This window comes from Myiozetetes cayanensis, unplaced genomic scaffold, assembly GCF_022539395.1.
Source record: "Myiozetetes cayanensis isolate MyiCay16 unplaced genomic scaffold, myiCay2020 scf3, whole genome shotgun sequence".
NCBI classification, from domain to species: domain Eukaryota; kingdom Metazoa; phylum Chordata; class Aves; order Passeriformes; family Tyrannidae; genus Myiozetetes; species Myiozetetes cayanensis.
This window is the reverse complement of record NW_026087521.1, coordinates 19,537,706-19,559,425: the sequence shown is the minus strand read 5'-3', so window position 1 is coordinate 19,559,425 and position 21,720 is coordinate 19,537,706. Positions and strand designations below refer to the sequence as shown.

The 21,720-nt window shown below is 39.2% G+C and overlaps 1 protein-coding gene and 1 long non-coding RNA gene across 2 annotated transcripts in view; both read right to left on the bottom strand.

Annotated features, from left to right (window-relative positions):
* Nucleotides 1-17,984, bottom strand: part of MOV10L1 (Mov10 like RISC complex RNA helicase 1) — a 34,448-nt gene extending 16,464 nt beyond the window's left edge. Inside the window, exons 1-10 of the mRNA XM_050323837.1 lie at nt 17,856-17,984; nt 14,943-15,127; nt 12,116-12,272; nt 11,567-11,679; nt 10,581-10,771; nt 8,353-8,493; nt 4,230-4,424; nt 2,319-2,433; nt 712-889; nt 44-114 (exon numbers count right to left, since the gene is read on the bottom strand). Coding sequence (XP_050179794.1) covers nt 44-114; nt 712-889; nt 2,319-2,433; nt 4,230-4,424; nt 8,353-8,493; nt 10,581-10,771; nt 11,567-11,679; nt 12,116-12,272; nt 14,943-15,127; nt 17,856-17,934 — 1,425 coding nt within the window. The 5' untranslated portion in view covers nt 17,935-17,984. The remainder of the gene's footprint in view (nt 1-43; nt 115-711; nt 890-2,318; nt 2,434-4,229; nt 4,425-8,352; nt 8,494-10,580; nt 10,772-11,566; nt 11,680-12,115; nt 12,273-14,942; nt 15,128-17,855) is intronic.
* LOC126644323 (uncharacterized) lies at nt 4,214-7,432 on the bottom strand. The gene is made up of 3 exons (XR_007629912.1): nt 7,240-7,432; nt 6,911-7,106; nt 4,214-4,424 (listed from the first exon to the last, which is right to left on the bottom strand). It is a non-coding gene; the product is annotated as an uncharacterized LOC126644323 (long non-coding RNA).
* Nucleotides 17,985-21,720: the final 3,736 nt, after the last annotated feature.

Below are 21,720 nucleotides of genomic sequence, written 5' to 3'. Positions count from 1 at the left end.
CTCTGGACCACCACATTTTCAAGAGGAGATACACTTTGCTTACCTCAGTAATAAAGGCAATGTACTCTATTATATGCCCCGAGTAGACCTGACTTCTCAGTATCACCTTATCACCTAATTGTAAACAAAGTTAAAAGGCAACATACTGTTACAAGGAATAGTATAACTTTTGCTGCAGCATATAATTTCTTCCTCTTTTGGATGTTCAAACTAGGAATTTGCAGGAGATTAACTTCAGCAAAGTTGCTGTATCCGTGACTACCTGTTCCTAAATGCCATATGCAGTTGTATACTATACTTTAAAAGGCATCTAGTATTGATGGCATCAGACAACACCTGCTGAAAACAAACCTTAAAACTAAATTCAGAATTTCAAATGAACTACTTTCTCAGCTTTTGCTATACCTATTGTCTTTTAAGCTATTACTGCACTGCACAATCTATTTTTGCTGAAAGCCTCACTGATTTCTGTGCGTGAAAAATCCTATTGGAACATGTTTAAGAATGGACAAATGCAATGCTGCTTCAGACAACAGCCATTGTAAGACTGAGCCACTAACACAGTAGTTCCCTGTCTAGTAGCCTAAATTAATAACTTTGTGTTCAAATATGCGAAAGACTTCTTTAGACAAATGAATAAGCAACAGACTGATACTGTAGTGAAAATATGGATCAACGTGCCATTTGGCTTTACCTCACATTAATTTCTACCTGGAACCAGGCGAGGTCTGCCCTCTTCTACTCCTGGCACTTCCAGCACTAAAAGGTTCCCATTCCTTTTCAAAGTAACCCCACTCATGCTGAAACATTTTAAATCCATTTCTGCTTGGATCTCTTCAAGCCACAGAAGAGTAGAGAAGTTTGCTGTATAATTATCTAGACTAAGACGCTGCAAAACAAAACAGTATACGTTATGGTTGTACAACAAGACACGGAACCCACAATTACTAACATTATACAAAACAGCTTTCAAGACAGACTGCACAGCAACTGGGTTGCCTATTAAGACACCTACATACATGTATCCACACAACAGATAGTATCTTAAACACCTCCAGTAGTCAAAGCAAAATTAGTATAGTCCTTGGAGCTCAGCTACAACAGCCAGTCAGCTAAAGAGTTAACCAAGTCTCTTCTTACTACAGTGGTATTTGAATTCAAGGGCAGTCTACAAACTGATTTCTGTGCTCAGAAATCCTGGACAGCATAAAATCTAAGTACATGGACAGAGATGGCTGAAGAAAGAGAGAGAGTGTCATGTCAGTCTCATCCCCGGTTGATGATTATACAACTTAGAGGAAGCTGAAAGAACCTGAATTTTCTTCCTCAGAGCTGAATAAATTTCAGTGCAGAGGTATTCTCCAACAGGACTAAGTTCTATCTAAACAATGACAGCATAAACCACTTTCTATTTGATATCTTCTCACTCAAATACAAGGCAAATGAACAGCGCTTTCTGATGCAGACTTAATTCACCAGTACCAGACAGAAATTAAGGTGTGGTAAAAAAGAACATAATCATTAATGGTAGGCCTTCAGTATAAAATTAATTCAAACACTACAGAGTTTTATCTTCTTTTTGAGAGATGATCGTTAATCTGCTAGTTTAATGCTGTGACCTCAGGTTTTGTGTAACCTGTTTAGACAGCAGCTGACATAGCCTTTTATATTTTTAAAAATTGTACCAGCTCCGGTTTGTAAGTACTTAAAAATGTATCCCAAAAAAAGTGACTTACAGCAACGTCCTACCAGAAATCAGAGCAAAGTTTTGGAGAAAGAATCACTGTTCCTGTTAAGACTTTGGTGGGGAAAGGAGGTGGTTTGGGGTATTTGGTACGTGTTCTAAAATTGCTATACTTTGTGGGAAGAATTGGAACAAGCCAATAGTGAACTAAGTCTGAGGATGCTTAAGAAAACAATTTTTAACAACCAGAAAAGAATCCTGGTATTGCAATAATTTAAGAGATTCTGCTTTCGTTTTCTTGAAACACCTGTTTAGACACCTCAAAAAACCCTTTCCAATGATGCTTAAAAAGTAAGAATACAGAGAATCTTTGTTTAGCTTTTGTAATATCCCCCCCAGTATACTTCTACTCCCTTTTCAGTTTTTCACATCTAGGCTTTTGTAAGCTTGGATTCTGTAACATATTGAAACTCATAGAAGCTAAGGGATAGGCTGAAATCTAAGTCTACTTGGCAACAGTGTTAGGTCATCGTCAGTTACAGTAAGGACTATACATTTTTGCTAAGTTAAGGCAAGTTTCAATAGAAACACTTACATAAAAAGTATTTTCTTGTGTAAACCTACACTTGCATACCTCTGCTAGGAGGGGCTGAAAAGTCAGTATGTCTAACTTCTGCTCCACACATCTTCTTAATTCATCCGGTATGGTATAATGTGGGAGAAAGTTTGAACACCACCTTCTGTTATTTCTAAAGCAAAAATATATGACACACCATTCAGCTTTCTCAAATTATATATGTGAAAGACAGCTAATTAACACGCCACATCACCAAGACTATAAACCCCAAACACATGCACACAGAGGACAGACCCAATGAATCCTTCAAAGGGACAATTGAGAAGTTTGCTGTATTGGGAAGGGAGACAAATGATCCTCTGCAGAGATGCTGCCTGACACTGTAGGGAGAAAAATCATGTGGGCAAAGCTCAGTTGAAGTTGAAGCTATTCCAGTACTGTGGGAGACAAAAGAAGTTTTAGAAAATACGTCAACAGTAAAAGGAAGTGCAGAAACAACACCAGGCCATTACACAATGAGGATGGTCACCTCATACAGACACGGACAAGGCAGAGGTGTTTAACATTTTCTTTGCCTGTCTTTAACACTGATGAGGGACTACGGGGATGCCAGTGCCCTGAGCTGGAGGACCACGGCTGTGAAAAAGATAAACTCCCAGTTGACCCTGAACTTGTGCACAATTTGCTCCTCCAGATGGATCCCTGTAAGTCTGTGGAGCCTGGTGACATTTGTATGAGTACTCAAAGATGGCTGATGTCATTGCAAGACCTTTCTCAATGATTTTTGAATGGTCTTGGGAATCTGGAGAGATACATTTGACTGGAAGCTGACAAATGATGTCCTGATTTTCAAGAGGAGCAAGAAGGAGGACCCTAGAAACTACAGGCCCGTCAGTCTCACCTTAGTGGCTGGTAAAGATATAGGGATTATTATTCTGCAGGACAACACAGTCAATGGTCACAGCCTGCCCAGGCTCATGAGGAGAAAGTCCTGCTTGACAAACTTAATTTCCTTTTACGACAAGGTAACCTACCTAACTGATCAAGGGAAGCCAGTTGTAATCTTTCTGGATTTCATCAAAGCTTTCAACTCTGTCTCATCCAGCACAAGGATAAACACATCGTGTGGTGAGTGAGCACTTGGATCATGGGCCAAGCACAGAGGTGAAGGGCCTTGAGGGGAAGCTGTGTGAGGAGAGGCTAAGGTCACTTGGTCTGTTCAGTATGGAGAAGAGACTGAGGGGAGATCTCATAGCTTCCTTGTGAGGGGAAGAGGATGGGTAGGCACTGATCTCTTCTCCATGGTGACCAGTGACAGGACCTGAGGGAATGGCCTGAAGCTGTGTCAAGGGAAGCTGAGGTTGGATATTAAGAATAGGGCCTTCACCCAGAGGGTGGGTGGGCACTAGGACAGGCTCCCAGGGAAGTGATCATGTTAGGGTTCCAGTTAGAGATTACTTGAAAACAGCCTGTTTCTGCTTTTTCAGATTAGGTATATTTTTATAACTAAGTAAATACCATAAGTATAATGGAAACATTTTTGCGAAAGGAAAAGTTCTGAATGAAAGATGGGAAACATTTGTCAGATATAGATATCAAAGTTGCATAAAAAATTAAGAAGCTTATTATCCCAGAAACCTATTTTCAATTTACTATCTTTTTTCTTAATAACACAGCTGTTCCTTGTAGATAACTAAGCAACCATGTTTTATCTTATTTATTACTACACTATACATTAGAAAGAGATTGAGAAATCTACAATGAAATCAAGAAGTTATTTACTAAAACAACCTCTTCTATCTGCAATCTCCACAATTATCTTGTTTACAACATACACATATATGTAGTAAACATACAAACATGTACAGACTCTCCCAGTTTCACATTTTCTTTGTTAGCATTACAGAACAGATATAGCAACAGCAAATAGAGCAGTATTACATAAGTGTTATCTTTAATTCACAGTACCTTCTGCTTTTAGGGGCAGCCACTGTTGTCTTCCTTAGCTGAGAATTTGCAGTAATTTTAGGCTTTATTGGAGAAAATGGTTCCACAGGTGCTATAAGTAATTCTTCTTCATTTGTGACAGTGGCTTCAATATAGCGTCCAACAGTAAAATCAGAAAAACCAAGTAACAGGAGCTCTTTACTGTGCCCATGATTCCTTCAAGTGAACAGAAGTTATGTCCTTAAAACCAGCATGTTCACACTTCATTTTCCCCAACCATAAGTACTTTTAGAAATAAAACTGTTGATTCTCATTTCAGTAACATAAGAGAACTGCTAATTTCAAGTAATTCTTCACACTTACTCCCCACCCCAAGTTCAATCTAGGTATCATAAACAATTAAAAATAACCCAAACCAAAACAGTAGCAAAAATCTCAACCCCACAATTTCAGAAAAACTTGGGTAAAGAGCAAAATCCCTGCACTCAGCATTAATACTTCTGTCAACAAGGAACACCTTGGAATTACTGATACTGAAAAAGATGAGTCAAACAGTTCCATGAGAGGAACCTGAAGCAGAGAAACCCCTTCACCACCTGCAGCAACAGCTTTGCTGCAGCTTGCTTCAGAACTGAACCCTAAGTGTAAACACATGATATTGATGAAGTAGGAGGGATGCTTTAATTCTAAAAAACATACTTTATATATTTAAGTGTTCCTTGGGGAGTGACAGAGGGGAAAAAACCAGGAGGGAACAGTTTCTTCACACTGGTCTCTAAGAAACTTAAGCACTACCTATAGGAGTCCAATTCTCTCCTACTAACTACATGGTCCAACACCGTTACCATGTACCCAAAACCAATGCATCCCAGGACCCAGAAGGATTCCAGCTTACTCTTTGGCAGGAATATCACTTTTTGTACTTCTGCCAACTAACACTACCTGCTCAGGTTAAAACTATAGCCTGGTTCTCTCTGATTTAAAAACTCTGTGCTGATGCTGAACTGTCCAGATTTACAGTCTAAATTTACAGTCTCTACAGTCTCTTAAGTGGCCAGCAAGCTCTTGCTACTTTCATGTGCTGCAGCCTCCTGTTGAGTTTTGCGTGGATTATTCTGTATTAGAAGATTCTAAGACTTTGTGGCCTTTACAGATTTACAGTGAAACATAAATTATCTTTCTACATGTCTTTCTTGACAAAGGCAGGCCATGCCTTTATCTTTCAAATTGCAGTTAAAACATCCTCCAAAGAAATTTTCTACCCCTTGCCTCACTATTTAAAATTATAAGAGAAGTAGTGTGAAAATTAATGCAGTGTTACTTTGATGAATGAAACCACTTGACCTTGTTTTCCCATCTAACTTTTAAATCATCACCCTAAGACTCAATGGCTGTGGAACACAACACCTATAGACCTTCAGCTGGAAATAACTGAAAAGCACACAAATGTAAGCTTTGAAGCATGAGGTTCCTACTTGAATTCTGAAAAAGCTCACAGAGCCACTTTCTTAACTAAATTAATTAAATGTTTTGTACAGCATAGTAGTTTTTGTTTTCCAAGGGCTTTTTAATATCTGAAAACCACTTCCTCTATGAATTACACCTTCAATGAAGAAAGCTGTTTCTATCTTATTTCAGCATACATAACTTGAATTTCCCATCACAGAACAGGAAAGCTTGAGATCAGGTATGTAGCAATACACGATACTGAGACTGAAGAAATGTACCAGACATAACACAAAAATTCCCAGGAAACTTGCATTAGCTCTCATGCTCATCGAGCCATGGATTTCCTGCAAGGAATAACCATCTGTTATGTTCACATCACTGTCATTTTAGAGACATTATCTATTCCCACTCTGTTACTTCATTAACTACTACCATTTTCTTTCAATAAAAATCAGAATTGATTTTTACTAAAAGGGTAACTACTTTCTGATTACTAAAAGGGTAACTACTTTCAAAATCTAATACAAGATAACTTGCTAATATGTACTGGCTTACTTTACACTATACCATGTACTGGTTTTGACTGGGGTAGAGTTAATTTTCTTCATAGTAGCTAGTATGGCATTCTGTTTGGCTTTGTGATGAAACCAGTGTTGATAACAGGGATGCTTTCATTGCTGCTGAGCAGTGCTTACACAGAGTCAAGGCCTTTTCCCCTTCTTGTACTACCAACAGGGAGGCTGAAGGTACACAAGAAACTTGGAGGGGCCACAGCTGGGACAGCTGAGCCCCCAGATGACCCAAAGGATATTCCAGACCATATGGCATCATGATCAGCATAAAGCTGGGGGAGGAAGGAAGAAGAGGGATGTTCAGAGTGATAGCATTCATCTTCCTGAGTCACTGTTACATGTGATGGAGCCCTGCTTTCCTGGGGATGGCTGAACATCTGTGCGCCCATGGGAAGTGGAGAATTTCTTGTTTTACTTTACTTGTGTGTGTGTGTGGCTTTTCCTTTACCTATTTAAGTGTCTTTATCTCAACTCATGAGTTTTCTCACTTTTACTCTTCCGACTGTCTCCCCCATTCCGCTGTGGAGACGTGAGTGAGTGCTGCGTGGGGCCGAGCTGCCAGCTGGGGTTAAACCACGACACACCAAGAAGAGACAATGCCCAGAATAAGGGAACTAATAAGTCTATTTTCACGATCTGTTTCCATTGTATTGGTTAGAAACAATAGAACGAAATACTCACACAGCTGTGCATATGATCACTATGCATGTTTTTCCACCTGGGAGTATCACAGTTTCTCCAGTAATTTTGCCGTGCTTTACTGGCTGCTCCACATGTTCTCTTTGCTCACTTCCTCCATTCTGCAGGTTTTCGTCTTTCACCAGAGAAATGTTTTCTTCTGTCCTTGATAAATCTGTATCTTGAAAATTAATTCCTTCTGTAGTAAACATATAATAACAAATTTTGTTACCACAATTGCTATTGCTAACATAGACAAGCCTTCTCAAACAAACCTATAGGTCTCCTAAGGAGCTAACACTCAGCATTCAAATATTAACATTTCACTGTACCTGGAATGACTCCATTCTTCTTAGTGGATGTATTGTTTGATGACTCACACGTTGTTCCTCCCCTGTTGTTAAATGAATTAACTCCTTCTTTTGAGAGGTCTTCTTGATTTATTGGAAAAGATGGCAGATATGCTTCTGGACTGTTCTCACATTTCTGAGGAATCTGAACACTGAATTGCTTGTCCTTCACCCATCCAGCTAATCTGCAGCTGATTAAGGACTGTGGTACACTCCCTTTATTCCTAGAAGTAGTTATGTGATTAGCTACATAATTAAATGCATAGTGAATGTTCTTGAGAAGTTTAATTCTACCTGAAGTCAAGTACAATTGCCTGCAGGTTAGTTCACCATTATTTCATAACTGCTATCAGAAAGAAATTGCACTGCTGCTTCTAACTCACGAGAACTAGAACCTCTATGTTAATATTTCTAGGTCACATCGACTACCATAAGAAGCATACAGAAATACTGTGTATTATAAAACTCTATGGGAGCTTAAAATTCATCAGGGGGTAACTAACTCTTAAGGAAGAACACAGGGCAACAAAAAAAAATGAGTACTCAGGTGTGTCTTCATTTAAGACTTTATGCCCAGATGTGAAAGAAAAAAACACAAACAAAAAAATTAGAAAAAACCACCACAACAAAAACCTCTCAAGGATACACCAATATAGTTCTTTAGTATCCAAGTTTAAAAAAAAAAAAAGAAAAACCCCAATCTGGTCTGCTTTTAATACATGAGTATGTTACAGTCCTCTTGTTATAAAGGTTTTTAATATGGCAGAGTACCTGTAGTTTAAATTAAACACAGTTACAACTAAAAGCATTTATTTCAATCTTTATTTCAGAAAAGATATGATTAGGATTGAAAAACGATATAGGATTGGGGAGTGTCAGTGCACTCTCTGCAATATAAATATTCAATATCAAAAAGGTACCCCCACAAAACATCAAATTTCATGTTAAATTCTCTTTATTTCCATAGTATATGGAGGTTATTTGAAGATCAAAAATCACAAGGCTCCACTAAAGCAGCTTCTATCTGAAAGATGGGTTTACAGACTATGGAGTGATGGAAATAAAGAAATCTTCGAAACAATCAGAAAGGCTTACTCTATCCAAATGATAATTCTTTTAGATTCCCCCTGCTTCAGAGTTCCAAAGTTAGTCATTCTTGATATTTTCAACTCTCCTTTTTCTCTCATTAAGTCTTCATAAGGTTCATCTGTATCACCTCCATTAGAGTGAGATTGCCTGTAACAATAATTTCAGGTAGCAATTTTTAAACACTTATAGACTCAGCAAATATCTTTGATTCAGCATAAGTTTAAGAAGCAGTGTACCAAGGCATAATTACAATATTTAGAAAGAAGCAGGTGGAAGAGTTTTTTTTTTCTCAGCCACTTATACTTCCAAGGTAAATAGATTACCTTTACTAATTTAAGCAGCAACAAGTTTTTGTCAGCAGCACAATAAACCAGCATAAAACTTTGGACACAAGACTGAAATAATTGATAAGTTATCTAATCTTTGCTGAAGAGATGAATCAAATAGTGACTGAAGTCATTATGGATCTTTTTTGCATTTGAACAAAGACACAACAAAGAGCAGCTCCTTAGCAAGAGTCATTAGTAGAACTGGAGCTTAACAGATAAAATTACTAGACTAGAAGTGTTTTAACCCAAACACTTGCATCTTCTGCTTATTACTCCAATCTGAAAACAGCAAACTGAAGAAATTAAGAACCACAAGAAAACCAAAAAGCACCCCTGAAAACTTCAATCACATATACTACTGATAAAAAATATCTGTGAAACCAGTCACATGCTCTTTCCAGTCTGAAACACTGACCACAGCTCTAATCTCCTTCTACCTGTAGAAAGAATTTTTTAAAATTGTTTTTATGTTGTAATTAAGAAACTATTCATTTAGATGAAGCAGCATGGACATAATTTGGAAATATTTTAATAATCTCATCAATATTTACACACCCTAAGTATTCCTGAGTTATCTAACATACTGAAGTAGAAAATGAATGCAGCTGCTCTTCATTAGCTACATCAATTTACCAACCAAGCCCACTAGATGTCTCCCCCTGCAGCTTAAGCTGCCTCAATTTTTTTATAAGGGAGGATGTACACTAAGCCTGAGAAATCAACTCTAAGGTCTACTTTTGTAATTTAGCTTTAGTAATAATTTTCTGTATAAAATTTATCATTAAAAACAGGTACAACTGAAAAAAATAAGTTAACAATTTGTACTGTTTTGCAAAATGTCAAGACTTCAAGTTTCATCTAGCTACAATTTAAATGGATTTTATCTGTTATCTCTAGTGAAACCATCTTATTCCATTCCTTGTAGATCCTTTGAAGACATATGTACTGCCATTAGCTATATTTCCTGGACATCTCCCAAAGGCAAGTTCTTCTAAAGACTATGTTTGAAAGATATCACAATGCCCTTTTGCTCTCCCCTTTTGGACTTTGCAATTGGTTGACAATTTATTTTTGGCAGCAGAATCAGACTCTGTAATCTTACCAAGGCCTTAGCATGGAAAGAGATAGATTTTACAAGTAATAGCCGTATTTATTTAGGTGGCATTTGTTTTTTATAGGATAGACACCTAAATTCACAGGTCAAACTCCAGATTTTGCTGCAGAACTGGTACTTACTAGTTGCCATTCTACATCTGTGAAGTTGATTATTTCACTAAATTTTACTTATTCTCCATACTGAACATCATCTACTTTTTCCAACCTCTTCTGCAGTCTCTCCTGATCCTCCTCACATCACATGTCATCTAAGGTACCTGCAGAATGTCTCAGTTTGATACTTGCAAGCCCAGTGAATCTCTACTATCCAGATCATTTGACTGTTCCACTTAGGACAGTTACCTGAGCAATCACTACAACTTAAGCAAAATGGATTAAAAAAAAATGTTCATTTTATATCAGTCTTACTGAGAATGGTTTTAGAACAGTCAAGTCCCCACTAGAAGAGCACAAATTAGAGGAAACAAGGTAAGAGCACGAGCTTGGGGTATAAAGCCATGCAAAACTCCTGCCCTGCCTAGCAACATTCCTGAGCTTAGCTGCTACTAGTTTTGCTTCTCTATTAAGTACAGATGTCCTCACCTTCTGGAAAGGGAAAAAAGCCCCAAAAAACAAAAAACAAGGGCTAAATAATATCACCCTTTGATTTTTCCAGTGATCTATCACGCCTTCTAGACAACTAGAGAAGAATTCACAGTATTTCTCGTTTAACAGACACAATGAAATGTAAGGTGCATCATTACACTGCATGTCTAATTGCTATAAAGAGAACAAAATAATGAATATTACCCATCCTGGTTGACTGGCACTAGGCAGAGAGCTCTCCAAATATAACATGACTGACTGCTTTCCACCACAATTGCATTCACTAAATCATGTCTACGAGGTGAGTAGCCATCAGGAAGTTTCAAGGAATCCAAAGTGAAAAATATACTCTCATCTACTGTCCCAGTTCTTCCACAGATGCTGGAAATGCGAACCTGTAATATTTTGTATTCAGTGTTACTTGTCTGTCTGCTTAAGCTGACAGACATAATAGCATTGCATATTGTTGTCCTCTACCTGGCCTTCTAGCATTAACAAAGTTGCATTCTGAAGTTTCAGTTATTCACAGGAGGTAAACCTAGATCTTTAATCTGTGCTTGTCTTTGGATTTTAAATTGTAAAGAAAAACAAGTACTTCAGATAAGCATTACAGTTCAGCACTTAAGTGCACACTACAATACATACATTTGACTTAATCATGATATCTGTCTTGTGACATATCAACTTATGTATTTTATACTTCAATAGTAGAAGGCGCAGGAGAAGAAATATTTTCCTATGCTTGACATGCAAATATTCAATATATACAGTTAAGACAAAGACAACAAACCATAAACCTAAGAGATGCATTACAGTAAACAAATACTTTCATTAAAAAAGGGGACAATGGTTGTTTTTAAGCCACTTAGAAAAATTAAACATAATAAATTCCACAGTCATGACTTCTTAAAAAGTTTGAAAATCTACACATCCTCATTATAACCAATAGTAAGCATTCAAATCAACAATTGATAATAAATTAGTTACTCTTCCTGTTCAAACTAAAATGTGTACACTTTCTCAAAAAGCCTTGTTACTCTAGAAACAATCCTACAAATGGATTAATCGATGTATTTTATCGTTTAAAGATGTATAACAGAAGATCTACCACTATTCCTAACTTAAACCAGTTTCAAAACCCCACTTCACACAAGATTCCTCTCGCCAAAACCAACATGCAGAATGTTTACCTTGTTTACTTGCTTATATCTCAAAGGCCTTACAGCAACTGCTTCACTCTTCCATGTTGTCAAATTAATAAAATACTTTGCTTGCACCCAATCACCTTCACAAGGTTTGAAATCTACATAAAACAGAACATTTCTCAAGTTTAATTACCATTACTGTTGATACTATTTAATTACTATTGATATATTGATTTACATTACTCCCCTATGGAACTAGCGTAAGTTAAGTAAAATCCAGGACAATGCATTATTCAGACCTACTGACTCCAAATTTCACTTTGCAGTTCCTCTCCCCATAGCTGATGCCAAACTACATATGAGATGCTGGTGGAAAAATACACCTGTTTACATTTAAGTTATGCTTACTTGACTTTACACAAGTCATGCTCGGTGTGAATGAACAGGCAGCTTTCTTCACCCACATATGGGTGTTTCACTGCATACACTCTATTAGAACTTACTTGGGATCTCAACTGCAAGTTCATCCGAAGATATTTTCTATTGTACACACAAAAATATTAAGGAAGAGGAAACAAGAAAGCCCCTACACACCTTCCCAGACGTCTTCCATTGCAAAGTAAGTATTCTGATTAATATAGCCACCATGCTTAGAGAGAGACGTAATACTGCCAATTAATGTTTTGTTATTTAGTTCAGAGGCATCAAAAGTAGGACTGAAGTCTTGTTGTGTATCCTGGATGGCGTCTACCTATTAATACAAAAATAACCCCAACATTTAAACATCTGATACTTAGAATTACATGTTAAACATATATTCCCACAATAAATACCAGAATTTCAATCCTTATGGTAGCAAAGCTTATTATTAGACAATTATTTACTCACTGTAGCTGTTAATTTTTGTACACAAAACCAATGAGTAGTAAATAGTAAGTAACTTCTCCTTTAAAAAATCTGCTGCATACCGCAACTCTGCCAACTACTATAATTACATGCTTATTTTTCAAATCTTTCTCAGGCTTCCCTTTCTTTAAGTCTAGTTAAGAATTTTCTTCATATTGACATGAGGACCACCCTGAGCAATGTGACTGTACACAAGTAGAACTAGAGCTGATCACTATTTCAGAAAGTAAAAAAATACATTTCTAAGACAGTGTTTATAAACACCATTTCAGCCTGACCATCAGTCGTTCTTTAATAACTTGAATAAGAAAACCCCTAGAGCTGCTTCTCACAGAGTATAGCACCACCTCAAATCTAAGTTTACTGAAGTCTGGTCCAATCTGAACTATACTACTACCCTAATTTTTATGTGATTTATTTTGCTGAACATAATGCATACTACCATTTAAGATAGTAATAAATAGCCTATGTCTACCTCCAGAGTGCACAAACTCTATAGTTAGACTACATATACTTAGCTATTGTTTAGCCAGTGCAGGGATACTGCATTTAAAGAACTATCATCATCTGATATTCCTTTTGATAACATGAAAACTCACTGTAAAAAATATAATAATTAAAAAAAATCTATGTTTTGATCCAGTCTGACAGATATACCTTCACATTCATCAAGAATATCTGAGTTAACTGGAAAGCGATAGTACTCATGTTCAAGCATCATTTTGAACACTATTTAATGATTATACTTCTATAATCATTATACATAGGAAGCTAAATTTTCTCCTCTGAGGAGGAGTTTAAAAAGAGACTTAGCTCATTGCCTCTGGCCTCCGAAGACTACACTTATGAAACTCAGAGTGGGTCAAGTTTGTGCCACTACATGGAAAGTAATTCGAGACATCAAAAAGTACAGAATGAGTTTAGGTTTTTATTCAAGTACTTAGAACAGACTTTGAAGAAACAAGCTTTTTCTTCTTGCTTATTGAATCAAGACTGCTCTTGGACTTTGACTTTCTATGGAGTCCACTCAGCTTTTGGCATAAACTCAGGTTTCAGCTTTTCACCCAGTCACACACTATATTGCCAACAGTCTGAGATGCCTGTAGGATTATGCCTGACAAACAGGAGTAAGATAAATCATTATGCTTTTGAAAATGCCATTATCTAGAACACACAGCAAGACACCCCACAACTGCTAAAACATTATACTTGTTTTGTAGATCCTTTTATAGCTTTTCGATTGCCAGGTTTATGTATTTTGGAGTAACAACAATATTTCAACAGTACGGTGAAAGCTGTCAGTCAGAAGGAAAACAAGGAAGAATAAACAGAATTTAAACTAATCCATTTCCTGACTCTGTGTGCGAGTACTATTTTACCAAACAGCACTGAGATTGCTTGTTGGACAAACAATATTTAGTTTTTATATAATAATTTCAATTTAAAAAGAAGAAACAAAAGTAAATAAGAAGAGACAGCTTATCTTACAAGACACTAGGTTTTTGATACCACCGGAGCCGGTAATACTTTAGAAGCAAGACTTCTCTTTTCCTTTCCTTCTGTGTTTCATTTTAGATCACACAATAAAACTCTCTCCCCATTAACAGTCTTTCTTCAGGTCTATTTAATCAATGAAACAGCACTGATTTCAACATTAAATATACTGAGAAAAACTCCCCTCAAAATTTGTGACAGGGTATAATCAAGCTTGAAATAGATTTACAACTGAAGTGTTAAGCAAAAAAAGTACAGATATCTCCATTTTTATTACTGTCTAACATTAACTTGCCAATTTTTACAACAGAGAAATTTACGTTCTTACTTCTGTGCAAAAAGAGTAAACTTGCAGCCCCTGCTTTTATGTTCTTTTGCATTCATATAACAGTAACATAAAACTGACTTTGAAACTCAGAAAAGTTATGCACAGATCTAGAGTAGCTATGACTAAACAGATTCTGATGCAATTATCTCAATGAGTAGTTTCATATTCCCTACATCTATATTCAGAGAATCATTATTAAACGTAATTTTAAAGAAGATGGAATAATGGCCAGTCTTCGCGAGCGAAGATCCGGGGAAGGTCTTTACACCTTCCAGCCTGCGCATTGGATTTTTTTAGGTGAGACACAGTGTGCGCGGAACTGAGCCCACCCTTTAATCCTAAGGTTCATCTGCCGGGGCCAAGCGAGTTTGGACGGTGGCAGCGAGGTCCTTAGGACGTAGGTGGGTTGCCTTTAAGGGCTAACGAGCCCCACCTACCCGGGAGTGGCCCTGACCGGGAATCGAACCCGGGTCTCGGCGGTGACAGCGCCGCGCCCTTACCACTAGACCACCAGGGGCTCCCAGAAGATGGAATAAAATAATAATAAAAAACCTGAAAAAGAATTCATCCCCACTGGGTGAAGGGCTAGCAATTTCTCCTATTTTGTAGAATTTGTGAGGCCAGAACTATAGCAACTTCCAAAACAAAGCCTCAAGATACTTAAATAGACTAGTATTTATCTTCACCTCTTACCCTTATAGCCTTCAGGCCACCCGATGTTTGATCCTCTTCCACTGTGGCAATAACTTCTTGTCCAATGGCCAGTAACATGTTTTTTGTAACAACATCCTTTGTGAAGACTATCATGTCATCTATCATCCCATAATCATGACAAAGTCTTGTCACTACTCCTTGTACTGTTTTCAATTCTTGATCACCTGCATCAAGAGGAAAAGTGTTCATATATGTCCAAATTACGTGTTTACAGAACTATGCAACAAGTTATGAATGCTAATAAAAGTGCTATCCCTTCTATCAAAAAGCCAAATAAAAATAGCAACAGTTGCCAACTAATTATTTTTACACTTTAATCTTGAAGTTTTATGGTAACTTATCATTTCAACCAATTAATAAAGGTAGTTAAATACAAACTACATCGTAAAAAAACATGTTTTAAGCTGAATTAAAAAAAACCCCAACAACATAAAATATCTTGAGTTGGAAGGGATCTATAAGGATCATCAAGTCCAACTCCCTGCTTCTCACAGAACTACCTAAAAATAAACCATATGACTCAGAGCATCATCCAGATGCTTCTTGAACTCTGACATCCTTGATGCCGTGACAACTTCCCTGGGGAGCCTGTTCCAATGACCAACCACCCTTGCAGTGTGGAGCCTTTTCTTAATGTCCAATCTGCACTTCCCTTGGTGCAGCTTCACTCCCTCATGTCCTATCGCTGCTCCCCAGAGAGAGGAGATCAGCACCTCCCCCTGCGCTGCCCCCCTTGAGGAAGGTGTCAGCTGGGATGAGGTCACGCCTCAGCCTTCTCTTCTCCAAGCCAAAGAAGCCAAGTGACCTCAGAGGCTCCTCATAAGTCTGATCCTTGAGGCCTTTCATATATGGGTCACTCTCCACTGGACACACTATAATGGTTTGATGTAATTCTTATATTGAGGCATCCAAAACTGCCCACAGTATTCAAAGTGAGACTATACCAGTGTAGAGCAGAGCAGGACAATCACCTCCTTGACCAGCTGGTGATGCTTTGCCTGATGTCCCCCCAGCCAGGGTTGGCTCTCCTGGCTGCCAGGGCATTCCTGACTCATTCAACTTGCCATCACCCAAACTCCTAGATCTCTTTCCACCCAGCTGCTCTCCAGCCTCTGTATGCCTGTCTTTTTTTCCATTTAGGTTGGAAAAGACCTTTAAGATCAGGGAGTTGAACTGTAAACCTAAAACTGCAGAGTCCAACACTAAACCATGTCCCTACAAGCCATATCCACACAGCTTTTAAACTGCTCTAGGGATGGGGACTCAACCACTTCCCTGGGTAGCCTGTTCCAATGCTTGATAACTCTTCCAGTGAAGAAATTTTTCCTAATATCCAATTTATTTCTGATACACACCAGGATGCCACTGGCCTTCTTGGGAACCTGGGCACACTGATGGCTCCATGTTCAGCTGCTGCTGAACCAGCACTCCCAGGTCTTTTTCCACTAGGCCTCTTTCCCGCCACTCTGCCCGAAGCCTGTAGCTCTGCATGGAGTTGTTGTGACCCAAGTGCAGGACTTGGCAATTCAACTTGTTGAATTGCATGCAACTGGCCTTAGCCCATCGATTCAGTCTGTCCAGATCCCTCTGCAGAGCCTTCCTACTCTCCAGCAGATCAACACTCCTGCCCAGCTTGGGGTCATCCGCAAACTGATCAAGGTACACTCAATCCCTTGGTCCCTCATTCACTAAATGGGTCACCTTGTCCTAGAAGGAGACGAGGTTGATCAAGCAGGACTTGTGTTTCATAAACCCACGCTGGGTGGGCCTGATCCCCCAGTGTTCTGCACATGCCACATGATGGCACTTAAGATGATCTGCTCCAAAACCTTCCCTGGCACTGAGGTCAGAATGGTCTTGCTATTAAAGATGAGGCAAAGAAGGCATTAAGTACCTCAGCCTTTTCCTCATCCTTTATCACTGTCTCCCTCCACACCCAAAAAATGATGGGGTTTCTCTTTAGCTCTCCTTTTGTTGCTACCACATTTACAGAAACTTTCTAGTTGGGTTTTGGCTCTTTTAATCTTCTCCAGGCACAATAACCTCATGGCACCCTTGCAGTAATCTTGAGTTGCCTGCCCCTTCTTCCAAACGTCAAGCTCTCTTACAGTAAAAGAAAGTTCTCAGCACTGTTTGTATGGCAAATCTAACATATTTGAGATTTCTATATTGAAAAAGCAGGAAGTGTAAACAAGCTGTATAAAACAATTCTTCATTTTTTAAAATTATTACAGTTAATACACTTCTGAATTGAGACGTGGTGTTGTTCTCCTAGAGCCATAGGAGTTTCTAGTTTTTTGGATTATAAGTACTACTATCTCCTTACATATCACACATTCACTCAACTGCACTGCAACTTCAAGCTTAAAGCTGAAGTATGCTAGTTTAGACTTTAAACATATTATAAGCTACACTCACAATCAAGACAAAAAGGAAAGTAATCTTTTATTGTTTTAAGCATTCATAAATATGAAAAAGCACTTTATGCCACATTGAACAATGCTACTAAAAGCACTTGAAATGTCCACCGTCTTGGAATATGAAAGAATTCACTATCATCTCCATTCTACAGCCCACGTAAAATGAAGTTTTATTTATTAAGACAGCAGCACAAGGGGACACCCAAAGCATCCACCACAACACTCCTCCTACACCACACTCCATACCCTAGGTGGTCACAGTAACCTGTCGTACGCAGGAAACAGTGAAAAAGTACTTCTGGGAACACTCCCACATGTTCTGTAGTCGAAACACTGTCTTACAACCCTCTCATCTCCTTTCTTAAGGAAACAGGCTCGCACTCAAGCTCCACTCACGTGGCGGACGAGACCACAGCGCCCCCGCGGCCCTGAAACTGCACCACGAAACCACGATGGGCCCAGGGAACCTTACCTGAGGTCGCCCATCTCTCATCTTCGTCACCTGCACGTCTCCAGAAGTAGGAGAGCGCCTTAGAAAGGAGGCAGAACATCGCGGGGCTGCCCGGTGCGCACACAGACCCCCGGCGCGACCCCGGGGAGCGCCCCCGGGAGCGCGCAGGCCGCGCTCGCTCTCGACGCCTCGGACCGCGCCCCGCCGCGCCTCGAGCCCCGCGCCGCGCGCCGCCGCGGCCAATCGCGCTGCGCGATCACGGTCACGTGGGAGCGCCCACGCGCCTCGAGCGCGCGCGTTCCCACGGCCCCCGGGGGGCGGTGCCGCTGGATCCGGGAAGGGGCCGCTCTGGCCGCGGGAGCCTCGACCTCTTTATCCCGCTCAGCACCGAGAGGCGGCACCACCGGCCGGAGGGAGGGAGGGCGAGAGGGCCTCCGTCTGTGGGGTGTCAGCTTGCAGGGCTGAGGGCGTGTTACAGGCGGTGTCACACGTGGCTACCACAGAAAAGCCTAAGCAAAGCGGTGCGTGCAGCCCATCGCTTGCTGGTGGTGCTGTCGGAGATTGTGCTCGCAGGGTGTGTGACGCGGTTTCTGTGAGTGAGATGTCCTGCCCAGGGAAAACCCACGGGCAGCCGCTGGGCTGAGGGCTCTCTGTGCGCTTGTGTGGCCCTGGGAATGAGCCAGGCATGGAGCCCATTCAGTATAGTGAAATGGAGGGTGTGGAAGAGTGTGCATGTGCAAATGGCACGCTGTTGGATTGCTGTTCTCTCAGGAGCAGCCGGTTTCAAAATGATAGGGTAAGCTCTAGAACATGATAAACTTGGCTAACAGGAAAAAAAAAAAAGTATTTTTGTCCTAATATCATAAATGCAGGAGCTGCTGCGGTGCTAAAGGAAATAAAATTTTACTGACCTGCTTACCATTTCCTTAGTTCATATTTTTACCAGTTCTCTTCACACAATACACTTCAAGTATTTTGTATAAGCCCCCTTTATATGTTGTTTAACAAGTACTTTTTCACAAAGCATAATTCTTGAGTTGACAAGCTCAGCATCCCAGTAGTTTCAATAGGAACTGCCACACAGGACTGAGAGGAGGTGGTTGCAGGAAGTTGAGCAGGGCAGTGTATACTTTTATGGGAAACTGTGGCTGTTGTGGAAAGGCCATAGTGATTCATTGCATTCTGTGATTTAAGTTCTGTGACTAAAGCAGCAGTTGTCTTTGGCAACTTTTTAGTTTCCATTTGTATGGTTCATTCAGGATTATTTAGGCAAAGAAGGGCCAGGAATATATTTCAGGTTGTTTAACACTTTTATAGAGTTCTGTACAGTTCCTACGGCAGAATAAATTCTGGTTGCCAGTAATTGCACGTGGGTTCCAGTGTCTCACTCTGAAGTAACTGAGATGATGCTACAGGGAGGAGTAATGTGTATCAGTATCTGTAGTCAGTGGTGTTTTTAGAAAAGTGCTGAGATAGTGATAGTCTCTTTTTGATACATTGATTTAAAAGATTTTAGGTACTCTTTTGTTTCACTAAGATTCCAGTGGAGTGCAGGCAGGGGACTGTTAGTTGCCAGAAATGTGACAGATGAAGAAACTTTTTCTGGAGAAGGGTAGTAGTTATAAATGCAAAAAGTCTTGTCAGAAGATTCTGTAAAATATAACAGAGTTCTCAGGCTGTGCTTCTTGGGAATCTTGTTGCAAGAGAATGGGCTAGGCAGCAAAAACCAGTATTCAGTCTGGATGTCCTTTAAAATTGTACCATGATGTGTTTATGACATACATAAAACTAGAAGAATCTTAACAGCATAAAATGAATAGTTTGTATACTGATGAAACCTGCTTAAACTCTTCAAGTGATGATTCACATGAAGGACTAAATCCAAAGAAGTTTATAGTATACTAGGGGAGCAAGACATTCCTTTGAAGCTATTGGACCTACATTTTGCTCTTGGTTCAGTACATGCCCAAAGACATGAGCTAGGAAACAAGGACCGAGGAATCAGCTTCAGAGAAACAAAATACGTTAAAGAGCTGATTTTAAAAGAGCTGAAAATATTGAATAAGGAATACAGGTAACGAGCTAAAATAGTGTAATTAAATATTATGTGAAAGAATACAAATGTAGTGCAGCTAATAACTCATCAGAAAATGAAAAGTTGGGCAGGACAGTAAACATAAATTTCACCTGACCTTCAGGTGTTGTTTGCATTTTGATTTGGGAACATGAGTGTGAGCCTGTGTTCAGTTCTAGAGAACCTGGCCTAGGACAGAATGTTTTTTTGTTAATTACTGATGGTAAAAGTAGGACTATGACACTTCACTTATAGTTGTCAATCTCTTTTTTGTCTTTTGTGGTTACTCTGGGGAATGCTTGTGTTGCACAGCGTATGGCAAATGACCAGGTATCTGCTACAGCTGCTTCAGGCAGCTGAATTTGTTCAGTGGTAATTTCTGTGATGGAAGTAAGTAGTTCTTCATAGCTGCTCATGATTTGATTGTCGTGCCTTGAGATCTTTTGGCCCAACTTGGAATGAACCCCCTTAATTTGTAAATCCTTTTCAGAAGCCTGTTGTGTTCTCTTGGAATTGTTCTACTTCCTGAAGTCTTTGTGTAGGTTTCCTATGCATTCTTTAGAATTAGGAGGAATCTCTTTGTACAGCATGTTTGTACTTATTTAGCATTATAAGATTTTGGGTTGTTACTTGGGCTCTGGTACCAGATCTTGCCTTGTGGTTGTGTATACACAAAAATGAGACTTCTTATGGAATCAGGAACATGAAACAAAGGGAACATAAAATAAGGGCCCCAGAAAATATTTAGAGTAGAAACTGAACTGTAAAGTTTAAGTATTTTTTGTTGATGCTGAGGCCAAGTGCAGAGAATACAGTAATTGTGTGGTGAACCTCTGTGCAAAAAGGAAATGGAAAATACTGAGAAGGGCACAGGAAAGGGGGCAGGAAGAATTTCACCATAACCAGAGAAAATACTGTAGTGCCACGCTTGAGAGAGGGAACTTTCAGACACAATACTGGCTGAAACACTTGCAATGGTGAACAAAATGTTCCAGGGTTTGAACTCCACTCTGTTCAGTGGTGGAGGATGTTATGAATTCTTTTTATTCAAAGAGATTAAATCAAGTAAATACCTGAATGTCTCACCAATTTTGTGTAAAAAAACCCTAAACCAACCTTCTCCCTAAATTGGTCAAAAGGGTTAAAATATGATCCTCTTTTGTATCTAGAGTAATTTGTGTTAGAATACATCATTACCTAGCATTCATCAAAAAAGCTTGTCAGGTAAGCATTACCCATTTTCCATTAAATCATAGTCTTTGGAAAATTGCAGATAATGAAAATAGTTGCTTAAGAACAGTTTTGCTTGACTGCACAGTTTTTTTCCTTCTCCTTTTCTAGCAGAGTTTACAACTGTGTCTATTGCTGTGTATGGTGTATTAATTTCCCTGTTTATTGGAATGTTACAGTTGTTTTAATAATTCTTTCAGTATTGGCTGACATTATGAGAAAATCAAAATCTACAGTCTGTACAAACTGACAAGTTGCACTGTTCAGAAGTTTTTCTAGCATAATTTAAAGGTGATGCCCTTCAGAATACTGAAGATTTAATTGTGTCTTGGTTACAAGAGTGTTTAAAGTTTAGACAAAAGACCCTGTCATTGCTGTAGCTGTCAAGGTGCCAACATCTTCAAGATAAAAACGTCCTCTTTTTTTCTTTTTTTTTCTTTTTCTTTTCATTGCCTAATAAGCAGGAGGACTGGATCCAATGTACCCTGGCCATTGCATGTCACTGCTGCCTGCTAGATTTAAAATATGTTGTTTAGTCAGCTGGGTGTTCTGTAAGTACGCATGACAGCACGACTGAAGTGT